The sequence below is a fragment of the Balaenoptera acutorostrata genome, chromosome 19, assembly GCF_949987535.1.
Source record: "Balaenoptera acutorostrata chromosome 19, mBalAcu1.1, whole genome shotgun sequence".
Lineage (NCBI taxonomy): Eukaryota > Metazoa > Chordata > Mammalia > Artiodactyla > Balaenopteridae > Balaenoptera > Balaenoptera acutorostrata.
The window spans coordinates 24554756-24575985 of NC_080082.1; the positions used below are offsets into that span (position 1 = coordinate 24554756).

At 37.5% G+C, this 21230-nt stretch overlaps 1 protein-coding gene across 3 annotated transcripts in view; it reads left to right on the forward strand.

The window, feature by feature from the left end:
• The window catches only part of CDH8 (cadherin 8), a 367969-nt gene that overhangs the window by 244546 nt on the left and 102193 nt on the right, over window positions 1–21230 (forward strand). For all 3 annotated transcript variants that reach the window (XM_007198048.2, XM_057535058.1, XM_057535059.1), the window contains one exon: window positions 7014–7150. In XM_007198048.2, the coding sequence (XP_007198110.1) occupies window positions 7014–7150 (137 nt within the window). The remainder of the gene's footprint in view (window positions 1–7013; window positions 7151–21230) is intronic.

The following is a 21230-nucleotide window of genomic DNA, read 5'->3' on the forward strand; positions in this document are numbered from 1 at the left end:
TCCTTAAAATATTCTTGATATTAGAACATCGCAGTCTGATGTTCTTTATTGCAAACAAGAAACAGAAATTCAGCAGGGACAGAGGGTCTCTGTAGGTGTGTAGTATGGGGGTTAGATTGGAAAGAGGGAGTAGGAGATGCCTTAAATGAATGAATGAATGAATGAATGTATAAGTACATATAATATTTGTATGCTGACAATAAAATCTGTCTTATGTACACACACATACACACAAGAGATGGGATTTTGTGCCAAATGTTGGTATGAAATGTAAATAGTTGGGCTGTGATAATTGAGTAAACATATGACTCAGGTAAAAGTTGTAATTTAATATAAACAGTAGCAGCAATACAAAAAGGGTGCTATTTTCCAACACAGTAATATCCAGTTGTCCACTCTGACCTATTCTCAACCACTGCACCAGTGACATCTTATGTTAACTTCTGACCTCTGCAAACTACTCTTGATTGAATGAACTGGTGACAAAGTTGTGTTCATGGTCAGAGTGCAGTAGTTTAAATTAGATCTCCAAAGTGCTGAGCATCTAGGTAGGAATTTCCTTGCATCCATAGCCTTACCTCCACAAAGTAAAATGATGAAGTCTTTAGGATTTATTTCTAAGACATACTACCATAGGTTAGAGGAACACTAGCATTGAAGAAAACCAGGATATTTGTTGGAATAAAATGGGAAAGTTTAAATAGGGCATCTGTGAATATTGGTTATCAAGGGTGATGCAGTTTCTAAAACATACCCATTGTTTTAGAATAAGAATGTCTATTTCCAAAATGTCCATCATTAGAGTTGACGTTAACATGACCCAAGGGGCCTGTTTTCTCACTCGCACTGTGTTAATAAGAAGTTTCTTCTTATTGTGGTAGGAAGATGACTCTCCAAAGTATATTCTACTCTTTTCCAATGAGGTCTTTTGTCTAATGCATCTTAAGTAAATCTGCAAAGGAATAGCAAATCCAACAGATGCATATTTTTTAAGAAATTAGAATGGAGACTTTAATACTGGAGCTACAAATCCTATGACTTTTTTTTAAATGTAGCATTAACTTTTTAAAATAGATTTTTTAAATTTATTTATTTATTTTTGGCTGTGTTGGGTCTTTGTTGCTGCGTGCAGGCTCTCTCTAGTTGCAGCGAGTGGGGGCTACTCTTCGTTGCAGTGTATGGGCTTCTCATCACGGTGGCTTATCTTATTGCGGAGCACGGGCTCTAGGCGTGCAGGCTTCAGTAGTTGTGGCACGTGGGCTTCAGTAGTTGTGGCTCACAGGCTCAGTAGATGTGGCGCATGGGCTTAGTTGCTCCGTGGCATGTGGGATCTTCCTGGACCAGGGCCTGAACCCATGTCCCCTGCATTGGCAGGCGGATTCTTAACCACTGTGCCAGCAGGGAAGCCCCCTATGACTTTTAAGATATAAATTAGAAGACATTGAAATTTTCAGTAGATATAGTAGGAACCAAATTCATTCTTTATTCTTTTTCTTTTACTTTCTTATCCCGTCTACTCTTTTTTCTCATATTTCTTTACCACCGTGTTTCACACATAATAACAAGCCATGCTCAGTAAATGTTTGTGCATCTTTCCTATTGTGAGTTATTGAGTAACTGCAGTACAAAATTCCAACCAATGTGATGTTATGATATATAAATCAAACAATCTCTTCTTGCCTTTAAAGAGCAAAAGTCCAGCAAATGTTTACCTGTAGAATAATAGGAGGGACAACCTTAAGGAAGAGAAGATCTGTGAAGACTCAGCCAGGTCCAGAAGGCTCCTTGTGGATGATTGTTGAGAGAGGAAACCCAGTATAGACTCTCTTCTCTTCAGCTCAGAGTCTATACTCTATGAAGATATTCATGGTAGCAGATATTTTGAAAAGGGTGATAACTGGTATAGACAAACACTACAAAGAATTTTGGAACATTTTTCTAGTGTCACTTGGGAAACTACTGAAGGATGTGAATGGTTGTTTTTATTTATATCTTTCTATTTCTAGTTATTCATTTTCATAGTCATTCTGGGTTTGAAGACTTGACTATTAATTAACCAATTAATTTATTGTATCTGAATCATGTATCAACTCATTTACTGCAAAGAACCATGCTGTGAAATAGATACTTTCTCCTATTTATAGATGGGCCTATGAGATTATGACTAGTTACATTGTTTTAATGAGATCCCACAGGTGAAATTAGACTGAAGGTTTTCTGGTTTCTCTGCTTCTTGCACTCTATCTGTTGCTATTCAGATAGACGCTAGGAATCCCAGAAAGCAGAATGAATGGCTTAGTGTCTACTTCTGGGACATCTATGCAAAATCATGACATCTGGAGAACTTGCTTGGTACACTGGATTCTAAAATTTAAGTTGGTACTTTAAGTTTGCTATTTTTAACCCACTCTGCTTTTCTTTGAAATTATTCTCTGTCAATTGGCTTTTAAGGAAAGAGCCTATATTGAGTCTTGTAATTGAGTATTGACTTTTATTGCTAGTGATGCAGCTGTATCACACAGTGGAATAGGAGGAGGAGTGGGGAGAAATTGAGATAGTGGAGTGGATGGTGGCAGCTTAGACGGCCAGAGGAAAGCAACTTGAATCTTTGCAGCTAGCGATGGAGTGGCATAGCTATCGGTGGGGAGCAAGCATCTTCTGAGAACATTCCTAAAAATGGCATGTGGGGTGCAGTTTTTTAAAATATGGATAATCTTTATGTAATTCATTTCAAACTTATATAAAAATGTAATTAATTTTAACTATGATAACAAATGCTCATATAGTATTCAATATGAATACCAAAGTGAATGTGTCCAATAATGCTTTGAACTTGGAATGGTCAGTTTATGGGATGGAGATTTTGGTCAGAAAAGTTGGTAGAAAAATGAACACTAGAATGGTGCTAGAGGTGCAGGTATGAGCCTCCCCACATGCTCCGTCTCCTCAGCTTTATTTTATCACTTAAAGTGATATCTTCCTTGTGTTTGCTTCCACTGATATGAGAACCCAGATGAACTGGTTTAGGGACAAAGAAGCAAGGAGTAAAAGCAATGCTGGCTTACTCCTGAAGAGGGGCCTGGGAATTGTCAGTAGAAACCTATTGTTTCCAGATAAGTAATGACAGCATTAAAATTTTTCAATAGATATTTCCTGAGCACTTATTACATGCCAGGCACTGCAATAAGTGCTTTATAGGTATTACCTCGCTTAAATCTCACAAAACCTATTATAATTCCCATTTTACAGATTAGGTAACAAAGGTACAGAGAGGTTAATAACACGACTAAGTCACACCTGTGTAAGAGTGATTTTTCTTTTATTCATTCTACAAGAAACCAAGGAGAGAAGGATGCAAGAAAGAAAAAGGCATCTAGCACTGTTCTTGGTACACGTTTGGTGTCTAATGCATGCTTATTGACTATGTTAAGTCTGGATTTTTGAACAGTTTAGCAAAAGCTCTTGGCAGCCTTTACTATAAAGTCTATTAGGCAATAAAATGTGTGAAATGTCTACAAAGGGAGCAAGAGGCTTCTTGAAATAGTTGAGGTAGACTTCAAACTGAATTTTAAACTTAGTCATTGTTTTCCCCAAGTTCCTCCCATTGTGTAATCTCGTAATATTATGACATTCTTACCTCTGATCTTACTAAAGGGTTGTATTTATAGCCTATTTTATAAATTCTTATGACTCACCCCATAAAGTCTGTCATGAACTGGATCTTTAAAAAATGAGAAAAATATCCCTGCCTCTGTTAGAGTGATGGGAGTTAAATAACACCCAAATGTTTTCCCAGGTTTATGCTATTTATAAACTATTAAGAAAGGGGCCTTCTCCACCACCTTCCAAGTAGGGAAGTTTATAAAGTTTCATTTAATGGGACATGATGATTATGGTGATTTGATGATGATGATGAACATATCTTCAGCACCTACTAAGCACCAGAGACTGATTTATGCTTTATTTTTAATCTTCACAACCAGACCTGGGATCTGAGTACTTCATGTTTGACCAGTGAAGAAACTGAGGCTCAATGAATTTGTTAATTATCCCAGAAACAGCAATGTATAAATAATAGAGACATAATTTATTCCAAATTTGAGGTCTGGATGACACAGGTTTTTTAAAAAATTTTTTTGATGTGGACCATTTTTAAAGTCTTTATTGAGTTTGTTACAATATTGCTTTTGTTTTATTTTCTTGGCTGTGAGGCATGTGGGATCTTAGCTCCGTGACCAGGGATCGAACCCGCACCCCCTGCATTGGAAGGCGAAGTCTTAACCACTGGACCACCAGGGAAGTCCCTGCATAATATAGTTTTAAATAAGGGATTAAACAAACAGCATTTTTTTTTAAATGCCAACTTCCAAAACCCTTTCATTGTTCCCAGTGCTACTACTAGGCCAGAAGTTCTAGGCATTTACTGGACAGCAATCAAATAGCCATGGAGTGTGTTTCAGATTTGGGATTCATGAGTATCAGTGATTAGACTGATTTTCATTTACTGTGGCCTCTGGGAAACTGGTAGATGCATGAGTGTGTGAAATATCAGCAGTGAGATAATAAAATTACTAGAACCCAGCAATGCCTGCAAAGTTTATTTATGAATATGATGCAGATAGTGATAATTAATCCTCTGGACATTTCTTAGCTCTTTTAAGAGACAGAGTGTTCATGATATCTGGAGCAAAACCCGTGTCTTTTCAGTTATTTTACAGTTAAACTTGGAACTTCATTGGTCTAATCAACAATCATTGTTCCCCAAGAAAAGGGTTTTTAGTCTTTTTTTTCCTGTAATACAACAGATTCAAATGTTTTGCAATGAACACTTCCTCATGCTCAGGATTATTTTGCAAGCACTGTTAATTCAGATATGCCTCTGGGTTCTTAAATCCTTTCTGAATTTCTCTAATCATCCTGGGGGTTAGGCATGGGGTTGGTTTGTAAATTCCTGATGTATAGATGCATGTCAGTGTCTTAGTTTTCTTTATATCTAAGTCTTTACTGTACCAGGAACTATAATTTCATGGTATATGTTTTTACCAAGGAATTCAGCAATAAGCTATTGTCAATAAAATTAAGTGTTTTTTAATATTATTCCAAAATGTTTAGTGATGCTTGTGTTTGGTGGGGAAGATTCACAGAAATGCCTTTTTTCTTGGTATTTGCATCTGGTATAAGCAATATAAATATCCTTTCTAATGAAAAAGAAATAGCTAAAAGGAGGAAGGAGTTATCCATATCCCTATATGTCTCTCTATCTACCTATCATCTATCTACCCATCCATTTATCCATCCTTCTTTATAGGTAGATATAGATTCAAATAAGTAGATACACATAAATAAGTAGATATACGTAAGATACATATATATGTTTGCAATGAAATCCACTAAAATATTAACAGTACAAACCTACAGACAGAACACTATGGGAAATTTTTTTTTCTCATTTTGTTATAATAACATAGTCTTATTCTTAATGATAGAATAAATGTCCATAAAAACCATGTAAAAAAATAAAATATGCTAAGCTCCAAATAGCCATGCACCATGTTTCATATTTAGCATTAACGGGTACCAATAAATCGATTTCATGTGCACTTCTTAGGAGGTCACCTCAACGATAATGGTTTTCTTCAGTCCTTCCTCCTAGATGGGATTATACATGGCCTTGGTCTTAGTTTGGCCTTCTACAGATATGGAATACCATAGACTGGGTGGATTAAACAACAAAAATGTATTTCTCACAGTTCTAGAGGCTGGGAAGTCCAAGATTAAGGCACCAGCAGATCCAGTGTATGGTGAGGGCACATTTTCTGGTTTACAAATGGTTCTCTTCTTGTATCCTCATTGGCAGAGAGCAGGGAAAGAGCCTATGTCCCCTTCTTCTTCTTCTTCTTCTTTTTTTTTTTTTTAATGAGGTCATTAATCCCATCAGGAGGGCCCTACTCTAATGACCTATTCTAACCCTAACTACCTGCTAAAGACCTTACTTCCAAACACCATCACATTAGGAGTTAGGATTTTAACATATAAATTTTGGGGGAGACACAAACATTTAGTCTACAGTATCCTTCTTTGAGCCTCTGTTCCATCCTGTTTTAGTTTATTTCACTGCTTATTTATAGACCGATATTTCTAATTATGCCTTGTGTTCCTTAAGACATATAGCTTTTTGTATTTGGCATTCCATTGCCAAAGCTCAGATACTGGTGTATGAAAAGGATATTAATGTTGTGAAAAAAATAATTCCTGTATGATCTTGATACTTAGTGTTCCCGAGAAGCACTTGGCCATAGACACAAAGCATCTTAATGTTGTCTTATCTGGAAGAGTTTTCTCAACAGAGGAACTACTAACCTGCCCATTTAAAGTTTTAAATTTCATGAAATTGTGTGTTGTAAATCTGCTAAAATATCTATTCCAATTTTTAAAATTTCACTAGAGAAACAGTAAACATCTGATTTCTACGGACAGAGACAAATAGGAGACTAAATATATATTTTACTTAAAATAAAAACAAAACAAACCAACAGCAGCAATGACAGTAACACATACATACCGTGTAATTAAATGCAAGTTTTACACAAACACACATTTCCTTTGAACTGCCATAAATAACTTGCTGGCTAGTGCCATCCTGCTTTGGGCTTGGGTTCATTGTTTTATATGGTATTTTGTGGCAACTGCTAATTATCATAAGCTGTCCAATAAATGTGATGGATTGTCCAATTAACTCTTCATCAGCATCCATTTTTGAAGATGTTACCTATTGAAACTGATGGCAGTTTATGACCTCCATGTTGCATATGTAGCTAATTACTCCTTAGACAATAATTATTAAGTTTCTTATGCTGCATTCAGTCATTTCGTTTTACAAATTATGATGCCATTGTGTTTCCCAATTCATTTGACTTCGCAGCTATGGCTCTCTAAGGATTACTAAAGGTCTGCTGTGGAATGTATGGATCATATAAACATTGAAGTAGATTACAAATGTATCTGTTTTGTAGGTTTTCCATCGACCGGCACACCGACCTGGAGAGACAGTTCAACGTTAATGCAGATGATGGGAAGATAACGCTTGCAACACCGCTTGACAGGGAATTAAGCGTGTGGCACAACATAACAATCATTGCTACCGAAATCAGTAAGTGCCTGGGTTTGTTAATTTCTTCCTTATGTGGCTGGGTTCAAGATTGTAATTATAGTTTATGCCTAGGGATCATATGACAAGTGGTCCCAGTTTCTATTAGATATTTTGGCATTGGAACTTATTTTATTGTTCCCGAGGAGCCTTTGAATGCATCGTCTCAACATGAAATAACTTACACTGTGGTAAATGACCAAAAAGTTGCAATATATGTGGGAAGGAAACATTTCTTCTATCCAAGTATTCTTATATCTATATCTGTTGTTCGGCCATCAAAAACAATGTTTTGCATATTAAAATATGGGGAAAGATTTAGTATAAAAGGGTAGGTTAAAAAAATAGAATTCAAGAACTATATACCATAATTTAAATAAGTGGACCCTAACATACATATTATATTCGATATAGAAACTATTACTCACATATTTAAACTATGCATATATACATACATATATACATGCAGAAATACAGAAAGAAAATTTACACTGTCAATACATATCATTTTGGGGAGATGAGATGATAGATGATTTTTTGGTTTTGTTTTTTAGAATTAATATGTCTTACACAGTAATCATGGACTATTTAAAATTATATCTTCAACATAAAATTTTTCATAAATTACATGTGAAAATGTAAGCTTTTTTTCAGAGGAGGTTCCAGGGTTGTTAAAATAACACATGTTAGTCTTTCTGCTAATTTTTAATGAGCACAGCTTCTTTGATTACACTTAATGACACTATAATTGAGTCTCTAAACAATAGCTATATGCTGAAATTTAATGCTATTCTGTCTATGAGAACCCACACTCTGTCTCACCAGTTTTTTTATTATACAGAACATGCAAAGGGGATGTGATATTCATTTTCTTTCCAAGCAAAAGACATTCTGCATATTACCTGACTTTATTTTTCCATAAAGGAGCTGATGAGGACTTCACAGTTTACACAAGTGCAAGGGAGACATTACATTCTTGAGGGAATTAGGGTAGAAGGTATCTGAATAAGGAAATAAAAACTCACAATAAGAAAGATTCATGGGCGTACATATGTAAAGGACATCAGCCCTAAGATCTGCTCTATGCTTTCTCTAAAATCTCCTCTGGTTTCACAGCTAATGTCTCTGAGATATGTTGATAAATTTGTCTGTAAGAGGAAGAGTAATCTAGACCTTCATGAAGGGCGTGGTTTTTCCTTGTTCTGAGATGTGGGGTAATGTCTTCCATGGAGTCTTACTAAAAACAAAAGAAAACAAAACACAACCACGGTGTGAAAAAGTGACGATTCAAGAGTGAAGAATGTTTCTTTTGGCAACTCAAAGCAGGCAAAGAACCTGCTTGATATGGAATGAAAAAAGAGCTTTGGAAACTTCGGTGTTTTTCCTTATTAGAAGTACCATTTTCTTCTCCAGTATGTGACTCTGGCAGTAGTTTTCCCTTGTAACGTTAAGGGATAAAGGAAACAAAGCATCCCATTTGGTGGCTTTGGTTTATTAGAAGTCTTAACCCCATCTAGATATGAAATTTTTACAATTTACAATGTTGAAGCTGCATATCACCTTAAGCCTCTGAGAAAAACTATATCTATTTAGATTGGTTTGAGGCTATATAAAAACGCTCTAAAGGACCATGGTTTTGTTTAAAGTATGTAGGCAATAATTACGTTTAAAATAATTTTCTCATATATTGAATATAAAAACCTACTTGAGTTCACCTTAATCTATGACACTTTTTTTAAAAAAAATATTTATTTATTTATTTATTTATTTATGGCTGTGTTGGGTCTTCGTTTCGTGCGAGGTCCTTCTCTAATTGTGGCAAGTGGGGACCACTCTTCATCGCAGTGCGCGGGCCTCCCACTTTCATGGCCTCTCCTGCTGCCGAGCACAGGCTCCAAACGCGCAGGCTCAGTAATTGTGGCTCACGGCCCAGCTGCTCCGCGGCATGTGGGATCCTCCCAGACCAGGGCTCGAACCCGTGTCTCCTGCATTGGCAGGCAGATTCTCAACCACTGCGCCACCAGGGAAGCCCTATGACACTTTTTTTATGAGATGGATGCCTTCACTGAAATATTCATCAAGGAGGCCCTAATAATAAGAATCCAGGTACTCCATTGTAAAGAGTAAAAGGAAATGAATACACAGAATAGGTGGTTAGGAAATATTTCAGGGGCAATCCAGAAACAAAAGTCTCATTTGCAAGGAATCACAGACAAGTAAGGACGACAGATACAAAGCAGATGCTCTGGGATAATGAGCTGTTAATTCTAGGGTGACAAGGGCACCAAACCAAATAAGGGAAGACATTCATTTGTTCATTCACTCAATAATTATTTATGGAGTCTTCGGTACTTGCCAAGCACTGTTTTAGTGACTGAGGATATATAGCAGTGAACAAAATAAGAAAAAACCCTGGTCCTCTTGAAGTTTTCCTTCTAATGGCATTTGGAAGCCCCTGCATATAAAAGTGTGAGTTGGAATCTGCTGATATATCTATAAAGAATGACACAGAGGTGAGCAAGAAGGTGATGAGTATTAGGAATTACAAGCAGTTCCATGTTGATGGTGTGAAAAAAAAGTATGACCACAAACCTCCTTCAATGAACATATGATTGATTAAAAAATATTGAAATATAGATCAGATAAAGTTTTTTCATGGCTTGAGAGAAATCACTCAAGTATGTCCCAAATTCAAGGTTATAGTTAGCTCCATAGAGACCAAATAGGAAATGGTTCTGTCCACATGACAACCCTCAGCTTTACTTTGAACCTTACAGAATTGAAAATACACAACCCAAACTTACATTATTCTGTTGACATCAGTGGGAGTTATCTCACCTTTTATTACATCCTTTTTTGATCTTTTTTTTTTTTACTCAGAGATTGAAAACTAAACTTTTTTTTTGACTTTTTGCATGTAACTTTCTTAAAACCAACAAGATTCAGAGTACAAAAGAGAACTTTAATTTTAGTCTGTAAAGTATAAGCTGAGGTGGGCATAATTCTAGAAATTTAAATGTAAAATTAGGTTATCTTTTTTTCCTAAATCATGAAAGGAAGTTGAAATAAGATCACAGAGAACTTAAGAAATATTGGAATTACTATGAAAATGGCTTAGAAACTTGTTTTCACTTGGTTTTATTATTTAGCCCATCATGTAATGTTTATCTTCCAAAGCTGCAGACCATGTCTTGGAAAAAAATATTAAAGGGAGATTTATTGTATTTGGATGAGATGAATATTTAAAACCACCCAGGACAATATAACCCCACAGGGGGAGGTTCTAATAAAGATAAAGAAATATTCATTCCAGGGAGAACAATTTAAAATTACTCTCAGATCACCATCTCTTCAGACAAAAGATTTAAGCAAGTGAAATTAAGCTAAAAAATGGATTTTAGGAAAGTCCATCTGTTATCTCTTAATGAGAATGGAGATGTCATCCTTTATCCTCTTGTGTCAGATTCACTTACCCAAGGCTGAGATGCTTCACTGTGTATATTTCCCAAGAATTTCAGTGGTAATAGATCTAACGTGCCATCACAATCAACAGGCACATCTCATTACATGATCTGGCAGTTAGATGCCCAAGTGCTAACAAGAGATGAGGCTTGTATAGCATATCTTTGCTAAGTAGCTTTGCTAGTAGCACCCCTTGAAACTATTTTGCATGGCTGCTGTGTACCATGGTGGTGAAGGCTTAAAGTAAATTTAGCTAGTTAAACACTGAAAAAGTATTATGTAATCCCTATGGTGCATTTAACTCACATCAGTCTTTGAAAACGGGTACTATTACTGTATGCATTTTCCAGTCAAGGAATCTCAGAGGTTAAGTAACTTGCCCAGAGCCTCCAAGAGAGCAAAGGGTAGAGGCAAGATTGGTACCCTTGTTGCTTAACTGCAGATTACATGTTCTTAGATGCCTTCTTTGGGGGGAACCCTCTTCTATATCTTCTTTCCTTCCATCCTCCTGCTTAAATCGAGCTTCTGACACTGCCACATCATTTCCTGAAACAAGCGAATGAAATAGTTCTTCTGTGCAAAGCGGAAGGCTGGTGCAGGGACAAGAGTGCAGTGGAGGAAAGAACAAGCCTGCATTTGCTCAGGCCCTCCTATTCTAACGTTTATAACCCAGGGGAGGAACATTGCCTAATGGACAAAGCCAGCCTTTGGAACTGTTCAGATGGGAATTCTAGTCCCATTTTCGAGATCAGGAAACTGAGGAACATTTTAGGGGACAGGATTTTTCAATGAAGTTCACAGAGAACTTGACATGCCCAGCTGATCCCAGTCACCTGGGTTATTGTTCAAACCAGAGTTCTGGTGTTTGCCTAGGACCTACGGAGTCAGAAACTCAAGGCAGCCATTCAGGAATCCACTTTTCGCAAGTTCTCCCACCTCCCTTCCACCCTCCCCATCAGATTCACATTATAATTTAATTATATGATAATTAATATAACTTTACATTATAAACATAATTATGATACTTTGAAAGAAGGCAGAAAAAGGTGACGTGTTCTTCTGTTTGTGTGTTTTGGTCTCTATTTTGTGTTATTCCTGTGGTGACAGGTGATATTTCACTGAGCTGAGGTTTGAGCTAAGGCTTGTCAGATGATGCACAAGATCCCTTTAGGTTGGGTAGTGTAGTAAGACCTACTTAAGAGAGCGACATGGGTAACAAGCTCAGCTGTCAGAGAGATAAAGGATATTGGGGGACAGTAAAGGAAAAATTTGCTTACAATAAGAGCAAATTTTGCAGGGGCATTTCAGAGGTATTGAATGCCAATTTTAGAGTGTCCTTCCCAGAGAAAGTGGTGATGTGGGATGGAAAGTGGAGAATCCCGCTGACACTGTGTACCTGAGAGCTGGCAATTGGCATTTACAGAAAGCATACTATTATTGGTTACCTGAAAGTATTGTAAAGCAGGAAGCATATAATTGCCCATTAAATTAATCTCTTTGAGTTAGTGATAATGCATTGCTCTAGCCCACTACAGTGGGCTGCACACAATATTGTCAACGAAGCTTTTCACTAATGATGGTTAAATCTCCCAGGGGACATACTAGTTTGATAGCACTTAAGGAATGTTTCTTCCTGACATAGGGCCCAGCTGCCAGAATAATTGCTTTGTCCAACCCAGGCTACTTAGGAAAAATACATCTTTATAGGGAGCTCATTGTTTTGAGAAATTTTGGGTCCTGGAGTTGGATGGAGTTGGCCACATTTTGCCCATATAACCTTGCGCAAATTATTTCCTCTCTCTTGCTCTCAGTTTTCCCACCTGTGAAATGGGAATCATAATTGTTCTTTTAAATTTAGGTTGTAGTAAGAATTGAATTAAAAGTGATGGTACTATACATTTTAGCTTAAAATCTATCTGTAATCTTTAGAAATTGATGAATAAATCGCATATGTTCTTGTTAAGACAGCCCTAACCTGAGGCTTTGAATAACAGCTTAATTTTAAATTATTTATTTGGTTTATATTTTCTTTTACCCCTTCTCCCGACAACAACAAAATTGGTAGTCGTGACCTGTGTGTTACTGCTGGGTGCAGTTGTGTTTCTTCATTGCACAGCCAATATGTTCACTGACCTTCCTCTTGTCCCTGGTTCGGGCATGGTAGATTGACCTGTGCCTAAAGAAAAACCCTTGAAATGAAGCAGGCATATTCTTGGAGAGCCTGATTGAATTAAGGACTTGAGATTTTATATCAAGATCTCGTTCAAAATATGCAGTGTCTCTATCTATTGCCTGTGGCATAATCAGGACTAGAGTTTCTTTAAAATCAATATCATTCCCTTGTATAGAATTGAGTGGAAGCAGATGGAGAGAAGCTATTGTCCACTTCAGTAACTCTCACAGAAGGGAAAGGATGATGAAAGTCTGAGGTGAACAGTAAATTTCAGGGACAGGAGTGGTTAAGGGCTCCCAAATATCAGAGAAGCTATAGCACTATGGCTGACTGTCTGGGAATATAGGCACATGGCAAGTTCCTAGCAAGATCCCCCTACGTCAGACAAGCATGCAGGTGCTATAAGGTAGAGATCAGTATTCTTAACAATAGAGATTATAATGAAGGGAAGTGGAAATAAATTATGGGAAAGTGAAGGGGAAGCTACAGTTTCCTGGGAAAGAGATCAGCATCCAAAATAAGATTTCCCTACAGGGAAGAATGGGAGTGTCATTCCAAGTTCAAGGAGAAGCCTGTTGCAGGCCCCGCATGAATATCATTTTGTGGGTAACCCACACCAGATTTATTTTAATCACTATAGTGCCCACTTCATGTACAGCTGCTCCAGTTACTTGAATACTGACTTTGGAATCTCTCCCTTAGTTCCTCTTTATTCTGCATCCATTCTACCGATATCCTCCCACCACCTCTCCATCTCTTTCATCTTTACCCCTCCTTTGTTCTAATCTACTGATATTTAGAAAAAGCCTGCAGATTGAGACTGGAGCTATATCAATAGATTTTAACTAGGAACTCCTTTAAGATGTCACTATGACTAATAGCCCCTTAGTACTAACCCAGAAAAAGGCAGAAGGTAAGAGGCTTCCATCCCTATGTCTTGCCCTGGTCTCTCTTTATAAACCACCCTCCTCAAATCCTGAACAGTAACTCCTACTGTAGACAACTGTAGATAAAGGATAGAAGTACGCAGCAAATAGTAATTCAAGGTTTTCAGCTGCAAGTTGTAGCAAACTGACCAGTCTTAGCAAATGGTCATCTCCAGATTTGAGGGTACCAGATTAAGGGGGAGCAGGTAGGGGAGGTCCTAGATATGTGAAGAGATTATAAAGATTGGAGGATAGTAGGTTGATTTACCCTCAGCTACTGTTTCTCTGGGGACAGAGGAAGCACATGGACTTGGGAAGAAAGTGCAGACATCAGTCTACAAGTCAAAGAGAATAACATATGAATTAAGTGGCCAAGTTTATAAGTCAGTTTGCTTGGATGGAATCATAATTTTTTCATTCAATCACACTCACGCCATGTAAATTACTTCTTTCTGTGGCTTAGTTTCCCTATTTATAAAATGGGGGATATATTGAAACACCTTTAGAGGTGTGTGATAAGGAGTGAATATGTTTACATCCTAATATCTTTCCTAACATAGAATAAACTTCTGGTAATAATGCTTATGCTAATATTAATTATCATAACAATAATTATAAAGTAAACATTAATTTTATCACTTTATATAATTAAAGAGGATATGCCTAAAAGTAATCTTTTTGTCATCAAGTAAAACCACCCAGCTTTATTTTGAGGATATACAAATTGTGAGTTTTTGAGGACGTATCATCCTGAGATGACTTGGGAGGTATAATTTTCCACAAAAATATGTATCCAAAAGGAGGGGCTTCTTTCCTCTTGTCAGTCCTGGCCAGCTTGGCAACCTTAAAAGCTTCCTTCTTACCCCAAACTAAGGTCATAGCTACTGTTACCACTGTTTTCTCAGACAGCAGTAGTGCTTACTAGGTAAAACCAAACTATGAAGTCAAATTTTCAGAGCCGAAACATATGCTCTATGTGTGATTTGAATAAGTCACATAATCTCTTTTAGCCTCAGTTGCTATATTTGAAGTTTGTCATGACAATTAAATGATGTAATACAGGTAAAATGCATAAAACAGAGCCTGGCATATAGGAAGGACTCAATAACGTTTCTTCTTTCCCCTCTCTAGTGCCCCTCCCCCCTCCTTCCTCACCCTCCTCTCTATCCTTCTCCAGACCAAACCTGGTGCCTACTCTCTCTTACATAAACATAAACTTTATGTCCTTTATCTAAACATTCTATTTGTCATTCAGATCTCCCTTTTTCTCCCAGCCACTTGGGCTTAGGAATAAAGGGAACCAAAATAGTCATATGGACATTGATTTGTATTGGTTCACTTCTGCTGCATAACAGACCGTGTCAAAACTTAAAATGATAAAGATGTATTTCTCGTGGTTCTCTGGAGCAGCTGAGTGGTTCTTTTGGTCTGAACTGGTTTTGCTAGTCTATCTGGTCAGCTGGTGGCTTGTCTGGGGCTGGATGATCTATACTGGCACCAACTGTATAGATGACAGGCTAGTTAGGCGTTAGTCAGCACCTCTTCTCTGCTCCACGTGGCCTCGCATCCTCTAATAGGCTAGCTCAGCTCCTTTGGTGCTGCTCCCAGGCTTCCATGGAACCGCAAAAGACTGGGGAGCAAGTACTTGCCAAGTCTCTGTTTGCATCAAGTTTGCAAATCCCACTGGTCAAAGCAAGTCACATTACCAAGAGCAGGTTTAAGGAGTGGAGAAACAAATGTCACCTCTTGATGGGAGGAGTTGGAATTTCCCAATATTATGGGCATTCTTTTTTTGAAAAATTAATTTCACACTGGGATGCTAAATCTCAGTATATATGACCAAGAATGATATGGATCTGTAGCCTACACACATAGGTACTTCCCTTCTAGATTCCTCTTCTCACATACGTCTAAAATTCTCTGCTCTCACGTCTTACTTATTTGAGAAAAAGGATTGGACACAGTATTTCTAACAGCTGTCAACTGGTTAACTATAGATTCTTTAGAATTTCAACTTAAATAGCAATTTGTATTATTCATAATAAATCTATTAGCACATTTTTAATGCTACAAAAATTTCTCCTACCTGACTCCTAGTGTAAGCTTTAGCAACTATTATTAATCCTTTCCTATAAGGTCTCAAAGATCCATGCTCTTTGCCTTTAAGAGACTGGTTGAGGCTTATAATACCCATTTATTTGCTTGAGGTTTTGAAAATACCTTTTTTTTTTTTTTCGGCCATGCCGTGTGACTTCCGGGATCTTAGTTCCCGGACCAGGGATCATCAAACCCAGGCCCACAGCAGTGAAAGGGCCGAGTCCTAACAACTGGGCTACCAGGGAATTCCTTGAAAATACATTTCTAAAGGGAGAAATTGGTAAAGTCCTTGTTCTCATGAGACATTTTATTATTGCTTTGTTATTGATCACTGTTTTATCCTGGGAGCCTAGCACAGTGGGGCTCCCAGTACATATTTGCTGAGTTAATGAATGAATAAAGGAAATAAGAATTAATACCACAAGATATTAACCTGATGAGTTCTGACTCTAAACAGACACTATTGATTAATTGGTGGAAAGGATCTCTGCTTTTAATATACCCCACTCAGCTCTTTGTTAAAAGTCTTGGGCAGACAAGCACATAGGCGCAATGGCTTTTCTGGATTTTTTAAAGTCATTCTTTCCTGAGTGACTGAAGCTGAGGCATAAAGGGCAGGAATGACTATGCTCTCCTTGTATGAAAATTGTGGGGCACTGACTGTGCTCAAAAGGAAGAATTCCCATAGAATATTAACCAATCTAAGGTCAGAGACAGAGACCATGAGAAAGGTGCTGGCAGAGAGGAGCCTCAGGTCCTCTCACTTTTTCCCCAAGGAGCCAGGCTTCTGATCTAAGAACCTTTATTTCTCTTCCCTCTGAGAGCCTGAGGCAAGCCCTGAATTATGCCAGCCCACACTTCATTACCCAACGAGCCTGTTTATCGTTTAATCTGATCTGTATTGAACAAGTGGAAGCAGGTTACAAAGCAGCAAAGCCTAAAGAATGAAAATGCAGCATGTTTTCTGATTACAGGACTCCCTAATCCAGAGCTTAGAAGTCAGGGCTAAAAATAGATGCCAATTCCATCTCTGATCCACCCCCACCCACCTAGCATTTCAGTGCCAGGTCAGGTGGCCCTTTTAGCCAGATGGTAGAATTTTGAACTATGATAACTTGCTTCCATATAATTTGGGGTGGCAGGGCATTGGTCACTCTACACCCTCACTTATGATACTGATACTTTCTTGTTCCTGGAGTATCTATAGGACAAGGGTTCACCCCACATGATGCCCAAGGTCAAGGGTTACACTGTTTGTCACAAAGAAGCAAGGAAGTAGAATGTAAAGAAATTGTCTCTAAGGCATGCATTGAAACTCTAAATATTATTTACTTAAAAAGCATATAATTTGGAGTAGGGTGGGATCTCTCCATTGGATGGGAGAGACAGTCTTCTCTGGGAAGATCCTTTGTGGATGGTATATTTTCATCAGGGTCATAAAGTAACAGTAGGCTTTTGTCAGAGATGTATTTCCAAACTAACAAACATCTTGATCCAGAGGAGAAGAGCATAGAATATCTTCTGAAGATTAGAGAACTAAGGAGAGAAAAGAATATATGGTTGGAAAGCTAAGTATAGAAAATTATGATTGCCTTCGGATGCCAGGTACAGGAAATGATCTTATTCTCTATGTCAGAGGGACCCATCAAATACATAGAAATATCAAAATAAGGGAAATGTGTGGCTCAGAATATTAGCATTCCAGATTTAGGAGCAGAATAGGTTTGGAGTGGAACAGAGAGCCTACAACCTGGAGAATGAGAAGGGGAAGAATATGGCTATGATGGTGGCTCAGAATCGCCCAGAGAGCTTGTTACAACATAGATTCCTGGGCCAAAGAATCTGTATTTCTAACAAGTTCCCACGTGAGGCCGATGCTGCTTGCCCAGGGCCCGCACTTGGAGAACCACTGCTACAACCCCTGCAGTCCTGATTCAGAGTGAAACTGAAACTGCGTTAGAAATGGACTTTGAATGAACAGAAATTGGCATCTGGCTAAAACTAATGAGCAACAAGGAAACTGATGGAGATCCTAAACCTTGGTGAGGAGGATGAAAATAACGATACAATTAAGAGTGACTGCTTACTGTATGCTAGGCAACATTCTAGCCCTTCTCATGCCCTTTATCCATTTAATCCTCACAACAGTTCCATAAATTGGTACCACCAGTCTCTCATCTCATAAAGAAAGCTAAGATACCAAACTTCAAGCTCTCCATGTTTAGGTGCCTAAGTTTGGATTTGATCCTAGGTTTGTCTGACTCTTCAGCCCAATCTCTGACAGTTGAGCCTGCATCCTCTCCTAGTGATAGCCTAGTTGTTCCTGAGACATATCATGATTCATGTTAACAAGTCAGAAAACAGAAAAGGTGGTCCATCCTTCCAAAGTTTGAGTTTACAGCCTTCCTTTGACTAGCTCTTTATAAAACAGGTTAGAACACAATGGGATGTCACTGATAGGCTTTTTTCCCCACTGAAAGGGTGGGAGGAGGTCCAGTTGGGGATAATGAATTTAAAATTTGCATCTGTGAACTATCTGTTCCAGGGGAATTTGGATTTTTAGGAACCTCCAGTTCCTAAATTTAAAACAAATTAAAGGGGCTCCTTATATTGAAGTTTGAATGCTCCTGCAACCCACTGAGATAAGCCTGGAATGATGCTGAAGTCTGCTCCACACACCTGCTGTTATAATTTGACAATGAATGATTAATAATAGGCTGAAGAAGGGAGACATGGAATAAAACCATGGATGACAAATGTGGAAGGAAAAAGCGTCGACTATGCAGCCAAACAAATATGAATTCCAACCTAGTTTACATTAACAACAACCTACTTGAACATCAACAGTTTCCTTGATCAATCTAATGTGTTTATTTATTGGTTAAAAGGAAACTATAATACTCAATAGGGAACTAAAACTCACCTGGTTGATATAGAGAATATATATGCATATATAATTATTGTCATATTTCTGTAATTAATATAGATTACATTAATATATTATAATCATCACGTTATATTATAACATATTATTTATTATAATTTAATATGGTATAATATAAGGATATTCTCTATATCTGTTTTTAGCAATGGCAATAATAATAAAAGCCTCATCACCTGTTCTTTCAGGTGGACTATTGTGAGCTTGATGTTTAAGAGACACTGACAAAAAAAAAAAAAGAGACACTGACTTTTTAGAACATTCTCTGCCTTGACTTTAACTGTTTTGTTTAGTAAAACAAACAATTCTAATGTGCTATGAAGAAAATTTGTGTTTGTAAAAAAATGTTCTATTTAGCATATATATATATATATTTTTTTTTTTTCCTAGCTCTTAAATAAGGCTTGTCTTTAGGTTGTGTTTTAGGCACAGTATCTAAATATTAGATTAATATTAATCCTAATAATTGATTATTATTAATCAATTAATAATAATAACCGATTAATAATAATCGGTTAATAGTTGAGTATCTCTGGATATAAAAATACCCACACTGAGCCAGCATTTGATTTCCTGCTGAGTTGTTTTTCACATTTCCAATATAATTATGTAGCAGTTACAAAGAAACAAAGACTGAACACAGAATACCAGAATACAACAAATCCACATTTGTTTATTTAAGAAACGATATAAAAAGCATGGAAGACAGAACTGATGTGTTGGGTGACTTCTCAGGGAAACTGATAACCTAAAATAAATCTGAAAGTATCTGGATATTTATCAGAAGTGATTGGTTAGGCATGGGTTGAAAAGGCATTTAGATGTTCCACAAATGGCCTCTGGCATATAAATAGGAGACCGTAGTGAAAATGGAAAATACTGAATTATATATCTTTATTTTGGTTTTGGTCTCTGAATGATTGATTTTGTCCCTTGTAGTCTCCATTTTAAAGAGAGTTAAGATCCAATAAATTAGTCAGTAAATGTACCAAATGACTGTTGACTGAGCACACAAAACCTTAGTGAGTCAAACACATTTCTGCACCTCTGTACTAGACACTATGGTCACGTGTTGTTAAAGACGTAGTTCCCAGCCTAGAGGCGGGGCTTCTGCAGTAGGGAGATAATTGCTGGACTACAAGCAGGTTGTCTAATGGAAGGGGACAGAACACATCCTAACAACACATATGAGGAAGAAATTAGCTCTGTATGGTGCCTTCTCCAGCATCCCTAGGAGTCAAGTGCAGTCCTCTATTGGGACAAGTGAAGAGGAAGAGCAAGAATGTTGCAGGCGAAGGGAATAGCATGAATCCACCCAGGATGTTTTGGGAATTTTGTGATGAAAGGGAGGGACTTGTTGATCTTGGCTTGTTTCAGTCATGGTTATGGGAGCCTCCACTGTATGCGCACTTATTTCCACGTGGACCTTTCTGTTGTGCTTTTTAGCCAACAGGAAAATAAAAATGAACACCCAAGGTATATTGTCTGGTTGTAGAAAGGCTGGAGAAGCTCACTGGTCTTTGGACATCATAGGAATTACGATTTGGGAAAGTTGCATAGATGCATACAGAGCAACTCTCCTACGATCTCCTTTGATTCAGCGTCTAGATCTGTTAAATTTAATAATATCTGTGTGTGGCAATCAAGGCAAACTAGAATTTGAGATGCTACCTAATTCCAGGCAGAATGACAGTCACCACTGTGTGCAAACATTTGTTTCATTCACTCCTTATAACAGCACTGGGATGGACACATCCTGAGCATTGTTTCAGAAATACATGAAATGAAATCCGGGGAAGTCAGGGAATGTATATGAAGTCACAGATCTAATACTATGAGGTTCAAATCCACCAGGTTTAATACCAAAGCCTGAACTCTCTACTCTTTGGTGCTACTAATTAAGTGTGACAGATGGGCAAACAGAGCAAACATCCTTGAAAAATATTAATCTCTGTACAAATGTGTCATTAAATGCCAGGCTTTGTGCTAGGCACTATACGTTCGGGAAGAAAAAATCAGGGAATTAAATTGCTGATAGTCTACTTGGGATAAAAATCATAAAAATAAAAGTCATATAAGGTAGTATGTTTATTTTATTCAGCATAGTTTTTGCCAAGAAACTTGGCTCATCTACACCTTCACATGAATATTTTTGTCCTTCTTCTTAATGGACACATACTGTAATTATTGTGTCTACAATAGGAACAACTAATTTTAAGAGGCAAGGAGTTGGGTATGATAAATCCATTCAGGAAACATAGGTTCAATTCTTGGACCTATCATAATGGTACTTCTGGACTTCAGAGTTCTCTTTAGCCTGTGGATAAAATGAGACCATCACTAAGTTCTCATCCATCTCGGGTTGATGGATCTTCAGTGGCTGCAGCATAATATGATAATGAAGAGCACAGGTTTGGGGACAGAAAGATATGGGGTTGTAAGCTAACTACAATACCTGTAACTCATGTGATGTTAGGAAAAACA